The 12,081-nt window shown below is 29.2% G+C and overlaps 1 protein-coding gene across 1 annotated transcript; it reads right to left on the bottom strand.

Moving 5' to 3' along the window:
• Positions 1–963: 963 nt before the first annotated feature.
• On the bottom strand, positions 964–4,836 carry LOC110603667 (receptor-like protein kinase HSL1). Its single transcript, XM_021741492.2, has 2 exons — positions 2,054–4,836; positions 964–1,695 (listed from the first exon to the last, which is right to left on the bottom strand). The coding sequence occupies exons 1-2, from the start codon at positions 4,641–4,643 to the stop codon at positions 1,304–1,306; spliced, it is 2,982 nt and encodes a 993-aa protein (XP_021597184.1). The 5' UTR covers positions 4,644–4,836; the 3' UTR covers positions 964–1,303.
• Positions 4,837–12,081: the final 7,245 nt, after the last annotated feature.

Genomic DNA, 12,081 nt, shown 5'->3' with positions numbered 1-12,081 from the left:
GCTTTTAGAATCAATAAGGGCTCATTGCTTTTAAATTGCTCAAGTAATATTGTTTGAATGATTTAGGTCCGTAATTGCTTAGGTTGTTCAAATACACATTTAATCAAATTGCATAATCTAAACTTGACCACGCGGTTGGCAAGGATAGAATTGGGTTTCTCTAAGTCTTAATGCAGTCAACAGTTGTTCGATACTACAATACCCCAAGGACGTTTCTTGGCAACTTGTTGATTAGTGTTTGATTAGCGAACGTTTCCTAATCAAACTAGAACTAAGGAGGAATTTGGTTGTAAGAAACGTCTTCCATAACCAAAATCAATTTATTTAAATAAAATAGGAGTCCTAAATAATCAATGATCAATTCTAAGCAATCTGAAACAAATCCATACTTCAACTAGAAACTTTTCTCTTATTGATTTACTCAAACTTTAAATTATTACTTTCTTTTGCTATTTAATTTTAATCATCAAATCAAAACCCCCTCTTTTATTTACTTGCTATTTACCTAGTTATTATTAGAAAAATCTTTAGTGTTAATTCCCTGTGATTCGATCCTATTGCCACTATCTACAAGTTTATTGTTGATTGTCTAATAGGTTTATTTTTTACGGTTTCGACAACCGCTTATCAATAGGACTGCCTATTTTTTAGCATAAAGAGCTATTCATGATCTTCTTTTATTGCAATCCTACCCTTCGGTCTCAAGTTGTAAATGGTTTTCGCTTTTGTTTTTAAGCAATGAATCTAAAACCTTCCAGAAAAAAAAAAAACATGCATTATGCTCATCTCAATATTCATTTTAAACCTCAACTTTCATTTATAGTACTTTTCAGTCAGATATTGCTCTAACTTTTTACACTTAATTTCCTAAACTCCATTTTACAATTTTGTCAAGATTCTGCTTCTCTAGGATCTCTCTGTATTCCCATTTCACATTCCATAAAAACAGAATTCACCATCACCTGCCAATAAAAGACCCACCATTTTCAAGAAAATCTAGTCTTGAGGGATGAGAGCACTTAACACTATAATACATCACCCTCAACAAAGCATCTTTTAATGGAGGGTAAGACCCCATTTAAAGGAAAAATTCAGGAATAGTTACTTTACAGTGTACAAGAATTTAAGATCTCATTAATAACTTAAGAAATTCCTTGCATTCTACCCATTTCTTTTCTCCTTTACCTTCCCTCACTTTGTATAGCAAACTGGGAAGTTAACCCTAGAACAAGAAAACCTGGAGCTTATCTCCTTCAAAATCCCAAGTTGAAAAGGAAAAAAAAAAATTAGACTACTGTAATTCTCAAGCTATGCTTCCATGATCCGAGGCATCTTCATAGTAATAAGGTGTCAATTTCCCATCCTTTTTAGCAGTTTTAGGCATGTTCTCTGGTCCAACTTCTTGCAGCAATTTTACTACCCTTCGCATGGACGGCCGGTTGATGGGCAGAGGACTAGTACAGTGGATACCGATGTTGAGGACTTTGCATATATCTTCCTTGAAACAAGAATCCAATTTTGGATCAATAACATGGTCTACTCCTTTCTGATCTAGAGTTGTGCATACCCACTTAACCAAGTCCTTCTCGCCAAACTCTGGATCCACCGGAAGTCTCCTTGTGACTAACTCGAGAATAACCACACCAAAGCTGTAGATATCACTTTTCTCATTCACTCTGAGTGTGTAAGCATACTCTGCAAAATTTTTAAAAATTCAGTTGAAATTATTAGAGATGGAAAAGAAACCATAACATATTTAAGAAAAGCTTGGTAAGGAATCCACATCACAGATGCTAATCTGCCAGTCCAACTTTTCAACTAAAGTAGCATGAGAACTTGTCATCAATGGCAGTTTTCATATATGAACTGGAAATCAAATACTTAAATTAATGTCTACAGAATAATTATAGTACTTGACATAAGTTAAAAGTATTAGTGCATATTTAAAAGTAAAGCTCAATCAGTAGCTAGCCCCAACACACAACATAAAGAAAAGTATGCACATAATCACTAAACAGGGCAATTTAACTTGTTCAGAAGGATGGTTGCTAACCTGGAGCAATGTAACCACAGGACCCTGCAATAACAGACATGGACTTCGGCTTGCCAGTGGTGGAATCAACCACCTTGGCTACACCAAAATCGGCCACCCGTGCTCCGAAATCCCCATCAAGCAAAATATTGTTGGACTTAACATCTCTATGCACAATTGGAGGAACACAATCATGATGCAAATAAGAAAGCCCCTCAGCAGCATCTAAAAGGATCTTATACCTTGTTGGCCAATCAAGCAAACCTCCCTTACTACCATGTAACAAATCACCCAAGCTTCCATTAGGCATGTACTCATATACAAGAAGTTTGCAGTCTCTAGTTGTGCAGCAACACCAGAGCTTTACAATGTTCTTGTGCCTAATCTTCCCCAAAGTCTCCACCTCTGCCTCAAACACATCGTCCTGAAACTGACCCTTCTCGACGTCGTTTTCATCACTCTCCTTTTTGGCTCCTCCCCAGAGTTTCTTCACTGCAACTGCTTCACCACTGCTTAGCACAACTTTGTAGACTTTCCCTGAAGATCCACTCCCTATTACATTATCCTCATCAAGAGAAGCCAAGATCTCATATTCACTAAAACCCAATTTGTGAAACGACATTAAGATCCATTTTGACTTGTCAGTAGCTCTTGCGTTTTTGAAAGTCCTGTACTTAAAATAGAACCAAACGACACCAACAACAAGGACAAAAGCAGCAAGTATAAAAATGGACTTCAGCAACCAGGCATAACCTTCGCGTTTCCCTTCCCCTCTCCTATCGCAGAGGCCTTCAATGTCTCCACATAAACCAGGATTCCCAAGAAAGCTACTTTTGTACATTTCTTTGGCAAACAAAGGTGGAATGTCCCCAGATAGCCTATTATTTGACAGATTGAGCCGATTCAACTTTAAGTTCTGCAAGCTAAGTGGGATTTTCCCAGAAAATCGGTTGCTAGATAAATCAAGATAATTGAGCACGGGAAGCCTTCCTATTCCCTCAGGAATCTTCCCTGAAAAGTCGTTGTTAGCCAAATTGAGTTCATTTATTTTCTTCCAAGAATCAATCCCAGTTGGCAGCTCTCCAGAAAGTAAATTACCATGGAGATCTAGACTTCCTAGCTGCTTCAGATTCACTATACTCACGGGCAATTGTCCACTGAACTCATTTCCACTTCCTGAGAAAGACCCAAGATTCTCTAACCAGCCAATCTCCTCTGGTATGCTTCCATTGAAACGATTATTATCTAAAATCAAGAGTGACAAATTTGCTGCACTTGCTATTGTCTTAGCAATTGGACCCGACAATGAATTGTTAACAAGCTCAACAAGGTACACATGAGGCAGGCCCCAGAACCCAGATGGCACTTCACCGGACAAACGGTTATAGCCTAAGCGAACACGGGCCAAGCTCCGGCATTCGCTTAAACTTTCAGGTATTTGACCCGAAAATGCATTGTATATAATTAGCAGCTCCTCTAACTCGCCTTTCTCACACAAACTCGCTGGGATTTCGCCAGTAAATCTATTGCTTGACACGTCCAGCCATCTCAGAGGCGAGTTTTTGCCAAGGTTTTGGGGCAACACTCCGGTGAGTCTGTTATGAAACAGCCTGAGTTCGTATAACCGTGGGGAGTTCGCAATGCTTGCAGGCAAGTTCCCTTCAAATTGATTCTCGTAGAGATTGAGACTCTCTAATGGTAACCGGCATAACTCGTCAGGAATTGGCCCAGACAAGTCGTTCATGGAGGCGTCAAGGAGTCTCAAGGAGGTCAAGTTCCCCAAGCTTCGAGGCAACTCACCAGTCAGCGAGTTGTTGTAGAGCTCGATTTGAAACAAGCTAGTCAACTCAGTGAGTGAAATCGGGATCTTGCCCACTAAATTGTTGACTGCAAGGTCTAAATCCTTGAGGTTCTTGAGTCGACTCAAAGAGTCAGGAATTTCACCCACTAAATTACATTCAGTGAGCCACAAAATCTCCAGGTTGGTCAAGTTCCCAAGCTCCGGCGGAATCCGACCAGGAGAAAAGGGATTATAAGACAAATTCAGCATCTTTAGAGTAGTAATGTTGCCCAAAAATGGAGGAATTATCCCATCAAACAGATTATAAACAAGAGAAACAACCTCTAGTTTTTGAAAGCGACCAAAAGACTCAGGAATATCCCCGGAGAAGTTGTTACCGGTGAGGTCAAGGTACCTGAGATTAGGGACATCAGCTAAGGTATGGGGGAGTGTACCAGTGAGGTAATTCTGAGCAAGATCGAGGTGCTGTAAATTCTGGCAGGAGGAAATGTCGAGTGGAAGAGTGTCATTAATAGAGTTATTATAGAAAGAAATGGAAGTGAGATTCTGGAGGCGGCAGAGGAGTGAAGGAAATGGGCCGGCTAAGTTGGAGTTGGAGAGATCGATAGAAGTGACAGAGTGAGTTACAGGGTCGCAGCCGACGCCGAACCATGCGCAAGGAGTAGAGTCGCGGTCGGACCAGGAGGAGAGGGCGGAGTCAGGGTCAGAGAGAAAGAGCTTGAGTTGGCGGAGGTAGAGGCCTTCTTGGTTGAGAGAAAGAGAAGGGGAGGGAAAGAGTAGGAAGAGGAAAGAGAGGAAGAAGAGAAGCATAGCTGTTGTCGTCGGCGGTGGTCGGAGAGAGGGGAGAGGGAGAGAGGAGAGCGGAGAAGAGAGGAGAGATTGGGGTGGCGGAGCGTATTATAAGAAGAAGAGAGAAGAAATGAAGCATTTGAGCGTGGTTTTGTTAGAAGGTATAGTAATGTTTTATTAGTAAAAGAGAGTCATGAGACACTCCACTGTCTGGTTGTGGGCTCACTCTGTAGTTGAGACATTGTATGAATGTGACTCATTTCTTCTTACAAATTTGACTACATCTTTACTTTTTAAGACTACTCATCACAAATTATACAAGCCTGCCATCCATCCATTCATTTGTTATTTTTTCAAAAAATTACTATTTAATTAAAAAATTACTGTAAAAGATAATTAAAAATTTAACTTATATACATAATTTCTAATTTTAGAGTAAAAAATTTAAATATTAATCAAATATAAAATCATCCATTACATTAAAAAAAATTAAAGATTTTAGTATTTACTATAATATTATTAATATCAATATTTAATATAATAAATTATAATAATTTAAATTTAATAAATTAATTGTTCGACGATTGATTTAAAATATTAAAAATACTATTCTACATTTATTATACTTTAATTATTTATATTTATTTAATTATTATAATTATTTAAATTAATAATATTTCAATTTATTAATATTTTATACAATTAATTCTATTAATTTTTTAATTATTTTATATTTTATCATGATTAATATTTTTTATAATAATTTTAATCAATCATATATATTTATTTTATATAATTATTCACACTAAAAATATATATATAGCGTTCATTAATTTAATTTAAAAAATTATTAAATCAATAAATAACACTATTATAATATACTAAGAATTTTCTACATAATCTTTTGTTATAGAATTATTATATTTATTTTATTGGGTACATATCTTTTTACAAGGTATAAATGCCTCCTATCTTTGTTTGGAAACGATGTGGGATATCGTTTCTTTCTTTTTCGTTTTATTTATAATTTATAACAATATTTTCACTCGCATATTTAATTTAATAATAAATATATTTAAATAAATATAAAAAATTTTAAATTTTTTTTATTTTTATTTTAAAAAAATAATATTTTAATTTCTTGAAATAAATTAAGAGTATAAATAATTATAATATATAAAGATTAAGAATATAAATTTAATTAAAACATAATGTATAAAAAATTTTACAACTATGTCATCTATGTTAACATAAATTAAAATCACCAAAATTATATTTTTAAATTATTTTTTGAAAAAAAAATATTTTGCTATATAAATGTAAGTTACTACATGATAAAATTAAAAAATATTGTAAGACTTCAAAATTTATTATGATGGTCAATTTTAATTATTAGCCCTAGTTAATTTTATTTGATTGAAAAAAAATAATAATTTTTAAAATTTAATATATACACATATTTGCATTACATTTTTAATTTTTTAAAATCACTCATTATTTAACATTTTATAATATATACACGTTGAATATCTTATATAATTTATTCATTTTGTTATAAAAATTTTGATACGAGAAAGATTAATTTTTTTTATTTGAGAAATAAAAAAAAATTAAAAATTGAAGGTAAATCCGAAAAATTAAAAAGAGGAGAGATGCAAGCATTGGACGTAGATGGATGAGATGGGGCGATGGGACTAAAAGGAAAGATAGAATGTAACCAGACGTATGGAAAGAATCGTACTTTCAGATATATCTATAATATATGTATAAGTACTCGAAGGCTGCAGGCCTAGCTGCCTACTTGCTCTCCTTACCTACGTGTTATGCTTCTAACCTTTTTCATATAATATTCCGTCGTATTGTCTTGTTCTATATACTGTTTGTTTGGTCGGAAAATATAAATTAGGATCTTGTTTAATTGAAATAATTTATTTAAATAATTAATTTTTTTAAAAAAATATTAAAATTAAATCCGTTTAATTAATATTTTTTTAAAACTTTTTAAAAACTTAGAGTCTTTACTTCTCTAATAAAAGAAAAATATCTATTTTTTTAATTTAATTAAATTATTTTCTTTAAAGTGAATTTTTAAGAGAATGATCAAATTTTAATTAAATAATATATAAATCAAAACTCCATCTTGTTTCCACCTCTCCATTTTTATTTCAGGCCTTAATTGATGCTCTAGGAAAATTTTCTTCCAAAAAAATTCTAAATTTTATTATTTTTTAATAATTATAACTTAAATTATAATCACTAAATTGATTAGTTTTATATTTGTATTTTGTTTTGTTTTATGAATTAGTTTAAAGTTAAATTTTATATATTTTCATTACAAAATAATTAATTTAATTTTCAATTATTTTGAGTAACATATCAAATATTTATTTATTTATTTATCTTATATTTCCAATCATACATAAATAAAGATAATTTACGGTATAGTTTTTAAAATTTAATAAAATTAATAATTTATTTGCTCTTTTTTAATAATAAATAATTTAATATATAAATTTTTGTATTTTATTAATAAAATAATATATGATTAATTAATTAATAATCATAGATTAATGTAAAATTGGTGTACCAAACATAAGACAATTTAGAAATTTGGTCCATCATTTTGTATAGGGATGATTAACTAAACACATCAAGTTGTTTTGAAGATTGCTTCTCACTTGCTCTATTTTTGTTCCTTAATTGCGTGTTTAGGATTGATTATTAAACATTAATTAACTATGATGAGACTAAGAAAATCACTACATATAATTACTTTTTCAAATAATTTTCTAAAAAATATTTTTTAAATACAATATATATTTTATAAATAAATAGAGTTTTAATTATGAAAATTCATTCGACTTTATTAATATAATTAATAAAATATATAATTAATTAAAATAAAAGCATTATAACAACCAGAGTCAGTCTGGGACATTGACAGCCTATTGTGGGACTTTAAAAAAAAACTCTAGTGCCGTACACGTGTGGCAAATCAAGCATCAGTATTACCACTGGTGATGTGATTGTGATGTCCTGGGCTGTAATAGAGTGCATTCGTTATGACGCCAAAATTGTTACGATCGCAGTATATTTTAATCAGGTGATCAGATGAACGTCCGAGATCTAGAGAGCTGCTGGTTTATAGGAACTTGTGTAAAAAAAAGGTCCCAGGTTTATTGGAACCTGCGCAGTTTGATAAACACAACAATAAATTACATTGCATGGATTGTCGCAGGGAATATCAAATTTCTAGGTCTCGAAGTTTTTCTTATTTGCAAATTGGTCCTTTTAGTCTTAGCAATCTTCCTCTGCGAACCGATTTCCTGAAAATTCAATAAATTCCTAAGATTTTATAAATTCCACAATATATAGACAACACAATTCCTAATGCCTAACGGTTTATTAAACTTTTACTAACTTGTCCCTTAACAGTATAGGATCATGACATTTTGATGAATTCATTGTGAAATTGGATTGGTGGATTTTTTGGTAAACTTAGAAATTGGATCAATTTGTAATTTCTAATCAGAAAAATTACAAAATAAATTAAAAATTAAAGAAAAATAGTAATACTATTAACACTCTCTATTTTATTAATAAAAAATTATAATTTTAATATTGAATTAAAAAATAATAAAATAAATACTTTTTAACTAATAAATTTTTTTAAAATATTATAAATATTTTAATATATTTTTTAAAATTATATGATTAATTAATAAATTTTTTTTATATTATAAAAATTAAGTAATGATTTTTAAAAAAAAAAGCATTGGTCGGTGATTTTTACAGTAGAAGTGGGAATTAAATAGGTGGGAGTACTCCGCAGTGTGCAGCCACACGATTAGCGATTTGACAGCAATACCATGGGACCTTATCTATACCTTCAATAATTTATTACAGCAATTCTAGCCTTTGTCACTTTCGAAGCTGTTCCCTTCTCCCCACGGCTCGATTTTCCCTCAGACCATTAAATAAACAGTGGATAGGTCACTTTTATTTCAAATGGCTCAGAGTTAAAAATTTGAAATTTCAATTTCTTCTAAAATTCAGATTCAATTCTTGCACTTAGCGAGTATTTAATTTCACATGTGAAAATTCATATAAAAATTAAAATAATTATGTATCTAATTAAAAAGATTAAAAATAAAATATATTGATTATTAAAATAATTAAAATAATTAAAATAAAAATAAATAAAATTACAATATTTATTTTTTATTTTTTTAAAATAAAATGTTTAGCCTTACTCCGTATAGTTTATAAAAGATAGCAAGTTGAGAAGAGTTTGGTGAAGCAAGTTATAGTAGGTGAAGGATGAGTCAGCCTTTTCATGCTTCTCATATTTATGACAGCAACTCATTTCCATCTGCTTTTATAAACCTTAACAGAATGCAATTACTTCTTCTTTAATTCCACCCACCCTCTTTATTCTCTTTATTTTTTCAATAAATTAATAATACTTATATAATTTTTTATTTTTCTAAAATAAAAAATTATTTATACACATTTTAAAAAAATAAAATAATTTTAAATTAGGCTTAGTCATCATATAAATATATAAACCTCTCTCATCGTCTTCTGGTAAATTTCTTCCAATCTTTTTGTCAACTCTATCAAGTAATGGCTTGTTGTTACTTCTTTCCTTTTTCCTGAAGCATTTTTTCATTTTTCTTTTAATATATTGGAGTTGCTATTTCAAAAAATATATAAATGTTAATTAAAAGACAGAAGTTTGCAAAAACTCAAGCTACTATAAAATTATTTATTTATTTCTGATTATTATTATAATATGATAAAGTCTAATTAAATTCGAATTTGGGAACTCGTGATAACGATCTAAAGAGATCTGATGCCAAGGAAAAAGATAAATCTTACAGTATCTGGGTTTACTCGCGAGTGATTAAAAGAAAAAACAAAAGTAATATATTATGAGATTCCTAGGAAAATAAAACAATCCCGAATACAGAAAAAATAGCTTATAAATTTTACTCTGTTGTCCTTTTGTAGTTTGATGGTCTGATTTTTTTTTTTAAATTTATTTTTTTTTTTTTTTATTGAATCGATTGACTATTAATGAGAAAAATATGTTATTATCTTTATTAAGAACTCCGAAAATATTTCGATGTCACTTATGATTTCTGTATAGTAGAAATATTTCTTACATACAAATTCAATCAATTTTCACAATTTTCAGACCATTTACCAGATTTACGACGGTGATTCTCGGACAATTATTATATTAAAAGATTTGATTTCTAGTTATAAACCGAACATTTTATTTTTAATGATAACAAAAGTTTTACATTTCGATAGTTGTTTATCAGTCAATAGATAAGAATTGAAAAAAAAAAATTTGTTGATGTGAAAGAGTCATTAGTCTATTTCTATAGTTGGCTTTTCTTTAAATTTTATTGATTTGGAAGGTAATGTTCAATGAAGGTTTATTAGTTATTATGGATTTCCGAAATCGTAACAACGACGTCAGTTTTAGAATCTTGTTCGAGTTTTATCTCATAAAAGCTCTCTTTCTAACTTTGTTCAGAATATTTTAATAATTTATACTCGAGAGATAGAACAAATGAGTATTTTTATTAAATTATTTTATACAGGAATTTAGACATGTACTTGAAGAGTATTTTTATCAAATTATCTTATGTAATGATTTGATTTTAAATGATTATAAATCTTTATCAGATTCTAGAACTGATATTTCTGTTAAATGGAGTTGTAATACTATTCTAATTACTTATACTTTAACTAAAAAATTTATCGGATATAATTATTTTTTTATTTATAATAATTTTCTTTTTATTTAATAAAATTTTATTAATTCAATTAATAATTTTGTTAAAAAAATAAAAAAATAAAAAAAAATAGCTCAGTGACTTCCGATAGACTCCATGAGGAAAATTTTTTATTACAGCCAAAAGGATTTTCCAACTTGGCGGCTCTGTCCCTGACCCATTCATATGGAATCTTTTTTCCTTAATTTTTAATTAATTTGATTAAATATTAAGCATGGAATATAGTCGTTTTAAAGTAAAAAGTTTCAAATTTAAATTATAATGAAAATTCAGTATATTAAAATATTAAAGAAAAAGCTTTTCTATGTTAAGAAAAATAAAGAGAAAAGAGGTAGAGAGTGAAAGTCAAAAAGAAACGATTAATCGTCCGATAAATAAATTGATTATGGATTTTTTTTCTGTTTATTGGTCTTCGATTTTTGGTTTTATATTTAAAACCTTCATCTGCCCAAAGAGTTAGGCAGAGCAAGGTAAGGTTTGGTTTTGTTTTGTTTTGTTTTGTTTTTTTTTATTGTTCATCTGAAAATCTAATTTTTTAGATTTTTGTTTGTTTTTTTATTTTTTTTAACTTTGTTTTATTGTCTGATCGTCAATTCTATATGAAGAGCGATTTGGTTGCGATTGGTTGATGGGCTTGCTGCAGAGTTGAGAACTTACTTTATTTGCTACCGATGGCGAAATTTTGAGATATATTATTTTTTATATCTTCAAATTAAAGACGCGTCTCTATTTAATTTTATGTTAATTAAAATATTATAGAGATATATTATTTTTTAATCATTAAATATATTTTTAAATTAATATTATATTTTTCAATTTTTAAATAATTTAAAAATAAATAAATAATTTATCTAACTTTAAAATATCATTACCCACGGTGCCTCTTTATTCTCTGTTTACTAAGATCATAGACTCTATCGCGGACATTCGTTTGATTTGATTTAAAATCAAATTAAATCGAATAAATCAAAATTTTAGTATTTTTAAAAATCAAATTGAATTGATTTTGATTAAAAATTGAATCGAACTGAATCGATCTGATTCTATTCGATTCGATTCGGTTTGATCGATTTTAATTTTTAATATTTTTTTTATTTTTTACTTTTTATTTTTAATATTTTAAAATTTAATTATAATATTTTAATTTTAATATAATATAATCTCTCTGTATTATTAAAAATAATATATTATTATCACTGATCGATTCGGTTCGGTCTTTTTGATTTTTTTTATTAAAACCGAACCGAACTTAAATAACTAAAATTTTCAAAATTAAAACTCGAATTGAACCGAAATAAATAAAAAATAAAACCGAATTTTTAAATTAATTCAATTCAATCAATTTTTCGGTTTGAACCGAATACTGCTCACTTCTACTCGCAGGATTATTAAGATTTTCCTCCTTGTTATGCTACTTTTAAATTACGTATTAGACTTCAAATCGAAATAAATTTATGAAACTCATATTTCACTAAATTTTATTTGAAAAATTTCATCGCACTTGTTAAAATTAAAAAACATTTATTATATCTAAATTATTTAAAATAACATATTAATATAATTTTTTATTAATATTCTAATTATATTCATTTTAAATATATTAAATTTTATTAAATATTAAAAGATATTTTAAAAATAAAATAAAATAA

The sequence above is a fragment of the Manihot esculenta genome, chromosome 16 (genome assembly GCF_001659605.2).
Source record: "Manihot esculenta cultivar AM560-2 chromosome 16, M.esculenta_v8, whole genome shotgun sequence".
Classification (NCBI taxonomy): domain Eukaryota; kingdom Viridiplantae; phylum Streptophyta; class Magnoliopsida; order Malpighiales; family Euphorbiaceae; genus Manihot; species Manihot esculenta.
The sequence above is the reverse complement of the archived record's forward strand: the minus strand, read 5'-3'. Positions and strand labels throughout refer to the sequence as shown.

Coding starts and splice junctions, on each gene's coding strand:
- LOC110603667 (XM_021741492.2), bottom strand. CDS start 4,643: ATGCTTCTCTTCTTCCTCTCTTTCCTCTTCCTACTCTTTCCCTCCCCT. Junction 1,696..2,053: donor CTGTGGTTACATTGCTCCAG/GTTAGCAACCAT, acceptor AAAATTTTGCAG/AGTATGCTTACACACTCAGA.